Below are 13,130 nucleotides of genomic sequence, written 5' to 3'. Positions count from 1 at the left end.
GGCGCTGGGGCTGTTGCCTTTAAGTGTTCGTCACCAGCAGGGAATGAGTGGGGTCAGCGCACAAGTCCCTCTGCAGGGCCCTGGGGATCGTGGCTCGTGTTTCCTTCCACTTCTAGGTACTGGAATGGAGCTGGGGTTGTAAAAGACAACAAGGGCGACAGAGCTGGGAGTGCTGAAATGGGTCCCGGTGCCACCGAGGCCTGGGCCAGGGCAAGGAGCTGGATGTGACGGGTCCCCCAGAACTGGGGAGGCAACGTCGGCTGTGCCCTGGGCGCTCCCAGCTCCCCGGGCATGGAGCTCGTAGCCAGTGCCAGGGCCGCAGCAGCAGGCAGGCGGGAGCCCGGGGAGCTCCCCGGCTGCGGGAGGGGGGCGGCAGCGCCCCGGCCCCGCACAGAGCTCCAGGGCCTCGCGAGTGCCCTGGCCCCAGTCGGGTGTGCGAGGAGCTGAGCTGCTCCTTGGCACGGCTGCTGCCCGGGGGTGCTCGGTGCCACCATCCCCCAGGGTTTGAAAAATCGCCGCTGCTTTTCTTTTTCGAACTGTTTTGACAGAAAGCAGGGACATGCCATTCTTTGCCTCCCATTTTCTGGCTCTGTGGGGTTCATAAGGAGTTTCTGTTCACGATTTTTTTTTTTTTAATATTTTTGCAGCCAGCTGAAAGGACTAAAAGCATACTGAGCTTGAACCTGGGCCCAGACATTCCTAGCTGAGCACACCTCTTCTATTTGGGGCTTTTAAGAAAATAGAGGGGGAGGAAAAAGTCACCATGGGAGTTGATAGCGCTGAGCCCTGGGCAGAGCTCCAGCCCCGAGGCAAAGCCCACGTCTTGCAGTCGTGATTACCGAGGGCTTTCACTCCAGGCATGAAGAAACCCTCGGGCACGGGCAGCGCGCCCGGGCAGCGCCACGCGGGGAGATGCTGCCCGCACCTTCGGCCGGCCTCCGGGAGCGGTGCTGAGGCTTCACCCAGGCTCCTCGTGGTGCCGAGGGACACGTGCTCCCTGTGGCGGTCGTGGCTGTGCCCGGTGCCAGCCGCGTGAGCCGTGCCCCGGGGCTGGTGTACCGTGGCTCCGGGAAATCAGAGGAGGAGGCCGGAGGTGGCTGGGGGGCAGCAGCTCCACGCAGCGGGTGCAGAAATGGATGGAACCGGGGGTGGGCACGGGCCGGAGCCACTCCCCACCACACTGGGGGGACCGATGGGGTCTGGCAGGGGTTGTCCACACGCCCCGTGCCTCCCCCGGGGCCTCCGGGCCGGCTGCGAGCCCCACCCCCGAGCCCCGGGTGGGCAGCGCTGGGACCCCCGGGGGGCTCCGGGGGCTGGGCGGCGCCGTGCTGCCCGGCTGGGCGCGGGGCACCGGGCTCGGGAGGGGGCGGCCGACGGGCGGGCGGGCGCGATCCGGGCTGCGGGCACAGAACCGGGCACAGGGCGGCCGCGGCGGGGCCTCGGCGGGGCTACGGAGCCGCAGGCGGAGAGGGGACGGGGCGCGGGCGGTGCCGGTGCGGCCTCCCGGGGTCACCGTGCCCGTGTCCCCCGGCCGCTCGCACCGGGCGCGGGACGGGCCTCGGGCAGTGCCCGCCGGGGCCGGGGCAGGGCTCGGGGCCGGCCGTGAGCGGGGCCGGCGGCGGGAGGCGGCCGCGAGCGCCCCCCGCGGGCCGGGCCGGGCCCTGCCGCCGCCGCCGCCCCGAGGCCCCGCCCCCAAAACCGAGGCCACGCCCCTAAAACCGAGGTCACGCCCCCCAAATCGAATCCCCGCCCCGGCCACGCCCCTCTCCACCCACCCGCCAATCACAAGGCGCGGACCGCCGAGGCCCCGCCCCTCCGCTCGCGCCGCGCCGGGCCGTGCGCACTTCCGGCGCGCGGGGCGGGGGCCGGAAGCGGCGGGGCGTTGGGGGGTGCTGGGCGGCGGCGGCGGAGCGGCAGCGGCGGGAGGTGAGCGGGGGGGGCAGGGTGGGGCGGAGCGGGGGGGGCCCGGCCGCGGGGTCCGGCCCAGGGCGGCCGCGCGCAGGGCCCCGGGCAGCCCTCGGCGGCGGGCGCGGAGCAGGGCGGGTCCCTGGGCCGGGGCCGGGGGGCGGCGGGGCCCGGGGGGCTCCGGGCTGCGGCCGCCGGGGCTCGGCGCGGCCCCTCCTGGTCCCGGGGCCGGGGTCGGCGGCTGGGTCCCGCCTCGCCTCCGGCAGCGCCCTCCGCGGGGAGCCGGCCGGCGGCAGGGGGGTGCCGGGGGACGGAGCCGCCGGGGGCCGCCCCTTGGGGCCGGACGGGTCGGTGCGGGCGGCAGCGGCAGCCCCGGGGCCCGGCTCGGCTCCGGGGCTGCACCGGGCGAATTTAACGGGCCCCTTCCCTGGGGGCTCGCCGCTGCTCTGCTCTGGGGCCGGCCTCCTGCGAGCCCGTGCCCGGGGCCGTCCGTGCCTCTACCGGCAGCACCAACTGCCCCCCCCCCCCCCCCGCTGCCCCGACCCGCGCAGAGCGGCCGGCTGGGAGCCCGCTGCCGCACGGGGTGTCCGCAGCTGCTGCCCGGCCCGGGGGAGGTGCGGGGCAGCGGGCAGGGTGCTCGCTGTGTGGGGGGCGTCTGCTGCGAGCCTGCCGCTGCCGCTGGGAACGGGCGTTCGGCGGGACTTAAACGGGAGCCAGCTTTAAATCCTGCCTCGCGTCCTGAGGGGAGGGCTCCGTGCCAACGGCACGCTGCTGCCGGGGGCCGCGGCCCTGCTGCACGGCCCGAAGGCCTTCCTGCGGCCCCCTCCTCTCCTCCCCCCTGAGAACGCGGAACTCGGAGGCCTCGGAGGCGAGCTGTGTGCCGCGGCTTCCTCTGCGGGGGATGCAAACGAGATCCTGCCGCGTGCACACCACCGAGGCCCGTGAGGTTAGGTTCTTGCTGACAGATCACTCTGCATTTGAGGTGTTGGGTGGACAAAACGCTGCCCAGGTACTGCCCGAGCACACTTTGTGTTTTTTTTTTTTGCTCAGCGTTAGTCTCTGGGTTGCAGACTCAGGCTGGCAGCGTTAGCGAGGCTCTCGCCTGGACACCTACAGAAAACCTCTTTATTTCGTCCGGGCTGGGTTTGTAGGTAGAAAGAGCTGCGTGAGCAGAGCAAAGAGCGCAGGAAGGGTGAGTCAGGGTTTGGTGAGGAGGGGCTGGGTTTAGCTGCCTGCTGCAGGACCCGACATTGCCTGCACGTAGCCCTGCCTCTGTTGCCGATTTACCAAATGGCTTACCCGTCACGTCGTCCTGGTGCTGCCCGTTAAATTGAACCGAATTCCCCGGGCAGCGGCAGGCTTACCCGGCCGTGGGCTCACGGCTTCCGCCAGGGAAACCCCCCCCAGAGGCCCAGGAAGGACGCGGGGGGTGGGGGGGGGTGGGGGGAAGGAGCCTGGGTCTGGAGGAATGCTTCCTCTTTTAAAGGCTTCGATCCCGCAGCCAGGCCCGGGGCTGTTCTCACAGCGGCCTGCCTCGCTGCTCCGGGGAGCCGCTCTCTGGCGGGGCTTTCTGGTCGGTAATCCCCGCCCGGCGTGCAGCAGGAGGCCAGTACCGGGGCTGATCAGATTAGAGCCTGGCGCGGGACGCGGTGGGGATCAGCGGAGCACAACAGCAGCTTTGTGTGCCCCGCGGGCCCGCTCTCCATCCCCATGCGCCTGGGGACCGCCCGGTGTCCTGCTGCGCTCCCGGGGCACGCGAGAGCTTCCCCAACGGGTGGCTTTTTGGGGACAAAACGCTTCCTTTAGCGAGCGCGGGGGGGGCGGCAGAGCCCCGCTCTTGGCTGCGTTCCCATGTGTGGACGTGAGCCCCGTTCTGGATGCATCCCTGGCTGCAGCAGAGCGCTGACGATCCTGTGGTCAGGGTTTCTGCACTGTGTGGAGTAAAAAAAAAAAAAAAAAAAAGGCATTCGTTGCTGCTGATTACGCGGGCGACCGCCCACAGGTTCAGCCCCTCTGAACTCGCAGCATCTGGAAGCCGCCCAGCCCAGCCACCGCTGCCCGGCTCCGCAGAGCAGGGCAGGAAACGGCCGCCTTCCCCCCGGAGCCTCGCCGCTGGCGTGGGCAGGCCGGGCTGAGAACGGCTGCGTTTGTGCGGTGCCGCCAGTGCTGCTCGTGCCTAACGCCGGCCTGCCCCGCGTCCTCGGGAAGCTGGGCGAAAACATGGGCTGTGGGGCAGGGCTGAGGGGGCTTGGGAGCGGAAGCCAAGCAGCAGTGAGAGCCGCGGGCTCAGCTTCTGAGGGAGAGCTGCTCTCAGCTCGTGAGGGCAGGCATAAACCCTGCCCGCCCTTTGGGGCGCGCTGGGAAGAGCCTTCTCGTCTCCTTCAGGCAGGGCTCTGAGCTTTGGCAGGCTGCTGCAGCGGGGAGGAGGCCGGGCTCAGGCCCTAATCGCGACGGGTGGCGATAAGATAGGATGCAGTCGGTGAGCTGCTGTTCCCTCCCTGCGTTCCCGGGGCGTTAGTGTGCTCGGAGGGTGACCCATCACGCTCCTCGGCGCTGGGTCTGCAGCGGGACTAAATGGGAAGTTTCTGTTGTGCTCAAGACTTGTCCAGATGAGAAGCTTCAAATGACTCGTGCCAAAGCAGCTTTCCGGGGCAGTTCAGATCCCAAAGCCGGTGGCGGGGAGTCCGAGCAGGGTGCGTCGCTGCGGGGGCAGCCTGTCGCGGTGCGTGCCAGGTGCCTCGCAGCGGTGCCGGGGCTGCAAACGCCCCGTGGAGGCGTTCGGGGCTCCGGGAGGTCCCTGCGGGCGCCTTTGCAGAATGAAACCGCTCCGGCCCTGCAGAGCCCACGGCTCCTCCCAGCGGAGCGCTCGCGTTTGATTTGTTGCACGGTCATAAACGGGACTTTGGCCAGTGAGCAGCTGCGGCGAGGCGCGGTGCAGACCTTTGTTTTACTGAGCAGTGTCAACAGGAGGCTGGGAGATGTGAGCTCTGACATCCTTATAAGGGTAACGAGCCGTGCGGCGGGACAGAGAGGATGTGGCCTTTAAAGAGCGCCTGTGGCGATATAAAACAGCCGTGTGCATGGCTGCTCGTATCCAAACAGCCCTGCCAGCGCCAGGGTACGTCACCGGGGCTCAGGGCCGGGGAGAATCTCTTCTGGAGCTGGGAGGGCTGGTACCGGACAGCTGACCAACGCTCCAACGCTTGGCACGCGGCTCTCCTGCTGCCGGAAGACGCGAATGCGTTGTGTGTGTTCAGGTCGTGGACGGAGCGGACATGGAGAGGCTGGTGGAGCGGCTGGAGAAGGCTGTGGAGCGCCTGGAGACGGTGTGCCAAGGCCCCGGCATGTGTGGGGATGGCTCCTCCAAGGGTAAGGCGCCGCGGGCCCAGCACCCGGCAGGCTCTGCGGGGCTGCTGCAGGGGCTGCCCGTGCGCAGGGGAAGCGAGTTTGGCAGGAGATAGCAACCGCAGCCCCGCTGCACTCGCGCGCTGGCTGAGAAGAGAACTTCCTGCGGGTGCAGAGCTTCCCCTGCCTGCGCTCACTGCACGTCGGGGTGCCCGCTGCCCCCCTCGGGGGGCATGGCGGTGGTGCCCACACTCTGCGTCCTTCCCTGCAGGAGTGGCTCAGTACGTGCAGGCGTTCGATGCCCTTCTGGCCGGCCCGGTGGCTGAGTACATGAAGATCAGCAAAGAAGTTGGCGGGGATGTGCAGAAGCACGTAAGGAATCGCTTTCTTCTTCCTCCGTCCCGAACAGCTGCTTGTCCCCCGGGGCTGTTCAGGGCCGGGTTTGCTGTCAGTGTTTGCGTTCCTTTAGCGCTGTGTTGTCGGATGTTAATGCGTAAGGATTCGGATGTTAATAACCCGCAAGGATTTGGGACAGATGCCCAGGTAACCTCCAGCAGATTGCCACCCGTGCACGCTGTGAATCGCCTCCCTCTGAGATCTCTGGGAGTCGGGCACCCAGCTCTCTCCTTACAGACTTTGGCGCGTGCTCGTGGGCGGCCTGTGCGCTGCCCAGCCACAGCTGCTGCATTCCCGTTAGCGCTCCCTGAGGAGAGGTGTCTCCAAGATGTGCTGCTGTCAGACTGGAACACAGATCAGACGTGCCTTCGCTACCAGAAATCCGGAGGCCAGAAGGACGATCTGGCCTAGCAACGTGATCTGTGTGTGGGGAGATAATTGTGGCAGCTCTTTGCACCCCTAGGTAGCTAACGTTATCTGCCCAGCGGGCTTCCCAGGGCTTGGGATTGGCACAACTGCTTCCTTGTGGTCGAGGAGCGAGGGGCAGCAGGAGCTCGAAAGACTGTTGGTGTTAGGCTGGGTACAAGGGAAGCTCTGTCACGTTTCTCTTTGTTCTCAGGCTGAGATGGTTCACGCAGGCTTGGTGAGCGAGAGGTCTGTGCTGGTGATGGCATCGCAGCATCAGCAGCCAGCGGAGGTAAGTCTGGGAAATCGCCTCGTCAGGGAACCTGGGTGCCCCTACCTGGGAGCGGGGCATGGCTGCAGTTTGAGGGTAATCTGGGACGTTCCGGTTGCTCCAAAAGAGGAACCAGAGGAGGACTGGAGATGCTTGGATCCGTGCGGTGGCACTTGCTGAAGGTGTGAACCGCTGTGGGTGCTCGTCCAATGCTGGGCAGGATTCCAGAGGCTGGTTCTCAGAGCTGCAGAACTGGCATTTCCCAGCCATTAAAGCACGAGCGCTCTGTGTCTGTCAGAGCAGCTTGTGAACATCATCTCGCAGCTTCTGTCCCTCTCACGTTCCTCCTGGCACCAGCGCTGCGCAATCGCTGCTCCCTAAGATGCAAAGCAGACAGGAGCCTGTGTAGTGTGCTTCTCGTTCTGTGGCACTCACAGACCTTCAGGCATGAAGCTCCTAAGGCAGAACAGACGCCTGTCTCTCTTGAGTGGTGTCTGAACAATAGCCAGACTTGTAGGACTGATTTGTCCTCAGCAAGTAATTTAATGCTGTGCCCTAGGCTGCCACCTCAGCAGGATGTGTGACTGAGACTCTGATTCTGCGTGCGTTGGCTTTTCCCTGCTGGGAACTGTTTCTCCATGAGCAGCAGGATCCCACCTTGCTTTTCTTTGCAGTTATTGTCTGGCTCACTCATGGCTTCTTGGTTACTTGATGGTGGTGCTAGGCTGGAGCTTCTTAAAGTGTAGCCTGGCCAGTGGTCCTTGGGACCTCTGTGTTTTCATGTGAACAGCACGACGGATAGCAAAAAGGAAGTCAAAGCTTGAAAAGCAAGTTTTGCCCAAATTTGTCCCTCACTGCTGCCACCGCAAGGACACTTCCTGATCTTAAAGGAAAGAAAAGTCGCCTAAAAGGCATCTCTGGAAATGCGTAGTTGTTTGCCCTTGGAAGACTTCTAAGCACTTGCATTCATCATTCTGAGTGAACAGCACATAAACAATTCTTATCGTTCAAGTATTAAAGGCTTGGATCGACTTGAGAAGTAATTTGGATCCTGAAGTCCAGCTTGATAGGTTTGTTGAGACTCTCATGTGGCTCTGAGTGTAACGCAGGCTGTGGGTCTCAAACTGCCTGCGTAGCACCCCCCTGCCCTAAGGGTTTATGAAGGAGAGGAGAAATTTGACAAACTGTCTTAGAACAAAAGAATACAGGGAAGGCAAATGCTATTTCTGTCCTTGTTACTAACGAGCTTTGTCAGTGTTTCTTGGATCGCACATGAGTCACAGTTCTTGGCGTACTCCCATAGTACCAACCCAGCTGGGAGCTATGACTTCAGCCCTGGAGGAGCTGGGCCGTGGGACCACGCTCAGCTCCTGGGGAGGGCCAGGCCTGGGCAGGAGCTGTAGCAGCAACTTGGGCCAGTTGGAGTCTTCCTCTGAATGACCGTCATCCCGGCAGGGCCGCCCATGAACGTGCAGCTGCTCCAAAGCAGCACTGATGTTCTTAATTGTTGTCCCCCTTGTTGTGCAGAATGTCTTCTCGGCACTTCTGAAACCGATTTCGGAGCAAATCCAAGTGGTGCAGAATTTCAGGGAGAAGAACCGTGGTAGCAAACTGTTCAATCACTTATCGGCAGTCAGCGAGAGCATCCCAGCCCTGGGCTGGGTGGCCATGGTAAGGACTGCTCTGGGAGCTGGTTTCCTTGGGCGGGTGGGAAGAGTCTGGCTCCCTGGTGAGGCAGCCCCCTCAGCTGCTTCGTGCCAACGTGTTCTTTCTTCTTTAGGCTCCGAAGCCTGGTCCTTACGTAAAAGAAATGACTGATGCTGCCATGTTTTATACCAACCGGATCCTTAAGGAGTACAAGGATGTGTAAGTTCACCTTTTCTCTTACAGACATCGCTGAACACAGCTAACGGGGTGCACGGGGTTCACTGCGGTATCTGACCGCAGCTGCCTTGGTCTTTAATTAATTCCTCTTGCTTTAAAGGCAGGGTGTATTTATAAAGCCTCAGTCAGCTGTTCTCTCCTGATCCTTAGGGTTAAGATTCCTTGCGTTCGTGTTGCAGCTGGAATCTCCAGTAGCAGGTGGATTGCTGTTCTTGCCTCAGCATCGTCTGGTGGCTGAACTGCTCCCCAGGGCGGTGAGCTTTGTCTCAGGAACGGGTCTCGTTAGGATTACCAGACCCCTCAATTAAAATACGCTACAGAACAGAGCAGGCCTCTGGCCTCCTGCCTGCAGGTGCAAGATTAATCCTGAAGCTAGAACTCGGTGCTCAGGTGTGAGACGGCTGTGCTAGTCCAGCTGAGTCCTGCCTGCAGTCCGAGAGAGGGAGGGATGTAAAGATCTCTCTATAATCCGTGGGTTTTGATGGTAAATGCGCCTGCTGCCTCCTCATGATCTCCTTGTATTCTAGAGATAAAAAGCAAGTGGACTGGGTGAAAGCTTACCTGAGTATCTGGACAGAGCTGCAGGCCTATATCAAAGAGTATCACACCACGGGGCTGACCTGGAGCAAAACAGTAAGTGCTGGCTGCATCTGCAGGGACTTCTCGGGCGGGTATTGCGTGATTATTGCAGCAGACGTGGAGCTTGTGCAATGGCCTTTCCTCTTGCTGGCCTCTTACAGGGTCCTGTAGCAACAGAAGGGGCTAAAGCGCCATCCGCTCCCCCCGCAGGGGCTGCGCCGCCCCCCCCGGGCCCTCCTCCCCCTCCTGCTCCTGCCCCCACCGGCTCCAGCAGCGACGACTCTGCCTCCCGCTCGGCGCTCTTCGCCCAGATCAACCGGGGGGAAGGCATCACGTCTGGTGAGTGGCGCGGCGGGCAGGGCAGGGCAGCCACGAGGAGAATGCCGCTGTGCTGCGGGTCCGACCAGGCTGGCGTTTCGGATCCTTGTTTTGCTGCTGTCCCTGAACATCCCTGCTTCTGGGAAGTAGGCTCACAAACAAAAGACCGTCTGGTCTGAGCGTGAAGCTGGGAGCCAGGAGCGGCCCTGAGGCAATTCGCAAGGACAAAGGGAGCCCGTCTGAGTTGGTGTTCTCAGCCTCCTCTGTCGAGGGGGGCAAGAGATTAATTGCTCTTTGGGATGGAGGGCGGGGGGCTCTTCGGTTGCATACCTGTCCTGCCTCAAGTACCAAAGGTGCGGTTTCACACCTACTCATATCTGCACAAACATCCCCCCCTGGCTGGCGGACCAGGACAGATGTGGCACAAAGGTGAGCTGCTTGGCTCAAGGCTCCTTCCAGCTGCGGAGTGGAACAGCAGGAGGGGGCCTTCTGGTTCCACCGAACGTCCTCATGAACGCTGCTTCAGTGTTTCTGGCTCCCTCTTTGACTTGTCACTCGTGGCTGGGCTCAGTTTAGGCCCAAACTCAAGAATTTATCTGCATTCTGAGAAACGTCATCATGCTGATTACTGATGTCTGGTGTTTGGGAACCTGCGCTGTCAGTGGAGAGCTGGAGCTCAGGCTTGATTTCTTTTGCAGGCTTAAGACATGTTTCAGATGACATGAAGACCCACAAGAACCCAGCACTGAAGAACCAAGGAGGTCCTATAAGAAGTGGACCCAAACCTTTCACTGCTCCCAAACCAGCCTGTAGTGCTAATCCTTCCCAAAAAACCTCTCCAAAGCAACCTGCAATACTAGAATTAGAGGGCAAAAAGTGGAGAGTGGTGAGTGCCTGGCATCAGTATGTGTGGGTTGGAGGGATGGGAGCTTACAGCAGGGAAGGGGTCTCCACAAGACCTTTCTTGTAAGATCCATTAGCCCGGTGCTGCATGCAATTAATTCCCTTTTAAAGGGGCTCCACTACCCTGCTGTGCTTATGGATGAATTGGTCTCTGTTCTAAAAATAAAGCGCGTTTTCCTCTCCTTTTCAGGAAAACCAGGAGAATGCCACTAACCTGGTAATCAGCGATACAGAACTGAAGCAAGTAGCTTACGTTTTCAAGTGCACAAATAGTACACTCCAAATCAAAGGCAAGATCAACTCCATCACCCTTGGTAAGTAGAGCAACCCTGAAAACTGCTTCTGCGTGCTGGTCTGTTTGCAGAAGGCTGAATCTCCACAACCTTTTTGTGAGCTGCTCTGTCTTGTCTTTGCAGATAACTGTAAGAAGCTAGGTCTGGTGTTTGACGACGTGGTGGGCATCGTAGAGATCATAAACAGCAGGGACGTTAAAGTTCAGGTGAGCGTCTGCGTCCTGCTCTCTGCCTGGGGTGTGATGCTGCACTGCACAACAGGGCTCCGGTAGCATCTGCTGCTCTCAGTAGCTGAGTTTCCAGAACGGGAATACGCACCTGTGGAGAAGGCTCATGAAACGCCTTCTGTCCTACTGCTCTGCAGCTGAGCCTGCCCGGCCCTCGGGAAGAGGGCTGAAATTTGTCTCAGTGAGCTGCTTCAGGGATCTAAATAAAAGATCAGTCTCTGTGAGGCAGGCAGCAGGATCCGGCTGCCAAAGTAGGAGGCGAGCAGGAGAATGAATGTATTCTGATTCCAGTTTTGGTGTCTGATTTGGGATGGGCAGCTTGCCCAGCCTTTCCTTTGGTTTTGTTCTTAAAAGACCAAATCAAGAAATAACCCTGGATTCTTGCCAGAAGTGTGAGTACTTGAGTTCAGTGTGACTGTGGTGGGGAACTGGAGTCAGACCTCTTGCCTTAAAAACCAGTGCAAAAAGAAAAATGTGGCTTCCCACTTCCCGCTGATGCTCCTCTAACTGCTGCTTTGTTCGCGGCTAGGTAATGGGTAAAGTGCCAACAATCTCCATCAACAAAACAGACGGCTGCCACGTGTACCTGAGCAAGAACTCCCTAGACTGCGAAATCGTCAGTGCCAAGTCATCGGAGATGAATGTCCTTATTCCCACGGAGGGCGGTGACTTTGTAAGTGTTATTTTTGCGCTCCGTGTGGAGGTCTGCAAGAGGAGGGGGAAGGCGTGATTCTGATTTTGAGACCCGCAGGGAATATCACAGTCGCAGTGAGGTCTGGAGGTACAATTCTAGACTCGCCATTTTAATCCTAGACTCGGGGGTTGTGAATGATGATTGGAGGCTAAAATCGGCAAATCAAGTTGTCTGTCTGTACACTGAGACGCTTGCTGTTTGGTGAGAGTTTCCTCTTCCTCAAGATCTCTGGGGGCCAGAACAGGAAGCGCTTGTTGGTGCCGGAGGGGACGTACCAGAGACTTAAGAAAACAAGTGCCTGAAGCAGTGATAGTAGCTACTAGTTTCAGTTGCAAATGGAGATGTATGACCACAGATTTCTGTTTTTACCCTCCAGACTGAATTCCCAGTCCCAGAACAGTTCAAGACGGTGTGGAATGGTCAGAAGCTGGTTACCACTGTGACGGAAATTGCTGGCTAAGAACAGCTCCAAGGCTCACGCCCTCCCCTGGCCCTGCTGTGGGACAAATCTGCTTTCAGATGATTCTCTTAGATTTCTTGTACCTTTCTGCTCTCAAACTGCTTCTCTTCTACCCGAGAGACACAGCTACCTGCCGTCACTGAAATACCTCTGGCTGGGATGTGGTATAGGTGGCGGGTCAGTTATTGTCCACATCTATTAGCAGGAAGGTGTATTTTTCCCCCTCCCCTTGTCTGATCTAACTGCACCAATTGATCGTGTCAGATTTTGGGTGAACTTCACAGCCAGTACTGGCGGTTGGCTTTCAGAGTGTTGTTCGGGTTTTGTTTTAATTTTTGTATTGCCTTTAAGCAAACTGTTCACGTGAGAGAGGAGTGTTGTCCCCTTTTTAACAAATACTGTTGTCTGTTGGGGTCCAGAAGCACACAGTTGCCATTGCAAATGTCTGAAGTTCCTGGGAGCTGCTTATTCCAGCCCTACGTACTAATCAGTGGCATTACAGGACATGGGAATGGCTTTGTTGGACCAAAGGCTGAGGACTTGGGCCATAGCATTCTACCTTGATTTTCCTTTCATCATTCCTACTAGCTCAGTGCGTTTCTGACTGTGCCATGACAGGAGGCTTTTTATTAACCCGTGCCACAGGAAGACTGCGGTGGAGTCGCTGCAGTTTCCCCCCCCGGCAGTCTGGCTGGTAGCTTGGAGCTGAGCTCTAACCTCTTCCCGTGAGCCCTCCATCCTCTCAAGGGAATCTTTACCCCAGGGCTTCCTGCTCGGAGCAGCTGAACTCAGGTTCAGTGCTCCAGGACGGTTCTGAACCTGTCCCCTCCTGCAGGGGAAGGGTCTCCTTCATTCCAGGTCAGTAGTGCAGTATTATTGATACCCAGGTTGGATCAAGTTGGTTCATCACTCTCTTCCTCATCTGCAATCAGTCACCATTGCGTGAATCTCCTTGACCTCCCCTTCCCCCTTGCTTGGCTCTTTACATTGGTGGAAGCTTGCAGCCTCTGTTCCAGGGCCCTGGAGCAGAGTGATGGATCTACACCTCAGTACTGTATTGACCCGTAAAGGGAGCTGCACGTGCTTTGACCTTCATTTTTCCAATGCCTCGGGTGGCATAAGCATATCGTAAATGCATTTCCTCGGTAAAGTGTCAATGTTCTTTTTCTCTAGGACAAAACTTACAAAAAAATATGCAATTTTTTTATTTTAAGACTGTCCTGTGACTTGTACTTGTCTTCTCCTGAGGCTTGTGAAAAATAAAAACCTTTCTTATGTACTTAAGATTATACAGAAGATAGAATAAAGTTAATGCCAACTTGCTCATTACAGCGTCTCCTGTTTGCTCTTCTTGGAGGCACAAGAGAACTCCGGGGGGACAGGATGCCCCGTGCTGCCTGGCCCTGCCTAGGTTGCTCTGAAGATGACCTCCCCCGGGGGGAGCCCAGCC

At 59.4% G+C, this 13,130-nt stretch overlaps 1 protein-coding gene across 4 annotated transcripts; it reads left to right on the top strand.

Annotated features, from left to right (window-relative positions):
- The first annotated feature begins 1,805 nt into the window (after positions 1-1,805).
- Positions 1,806-13,009, top strand: CAP1 (cyclase associated actin cytoskeleton regulatory protein 1). Of its 4 annotated transcripts, none has more exons than XM_080566996.1 (13): positions 1,806-1,926; positions 5,163-5,274; positions 5,522-5,622; positions 6,266-6,343; positions 7,850-7,993; positions 8,103-8,188; positions 8,734-8,839; positions 8,947-9,124; positions 9,802-9,989; positions 10,197-10,320; positions 10,423-10,505; positions 11,056-11,199; positions 11,597-13,009. In XM_080566996.1, exons 2-13 carry the CDS (start codon positions 5,181-5,183, stop codon positions 11,678-11,680), a joined length of 1,410 nt encoding a protein of 469 aa, XP_080423122.1. In that variant the 5' UTR covers positions 1,806-1,926; positions 5,163-5,180; the 3' UTR covers positions 11,681-13,009. The 4 variants fall into 4 exon arrangements, with proteins under 4 accessions (XP_080423122.1, XP_080423121.1, XP_080423120.1 ...); XM_080566995.1 differs by lacking the exon at positions 1,806-1,926 and adding an exon at positions 2,572-2,851; XM_080566994.1 differs by lacking the exon at positions 1,806-1,926 and adding an exon at positions 2,792-2,914.
- Positions 13,010-13,130: the final 121 nt, after the last annotated feature.

The sequence above is a fragment of the Anser brachyrhynchus genome, assembly GCF_964034855.1.
Source record: "Anser brachyrhynchus genome assembly, chromosome: 24".
Classification (NCBI taxonomy): Eukaryota; Metazoa; Chordata; class Aves; order Anseriformes; family Anatidae; genus Anser; species Anser brachyrhynchus.
This window is presented reverse-complemented; position numbering and strand designations above follow the sequence as displayed.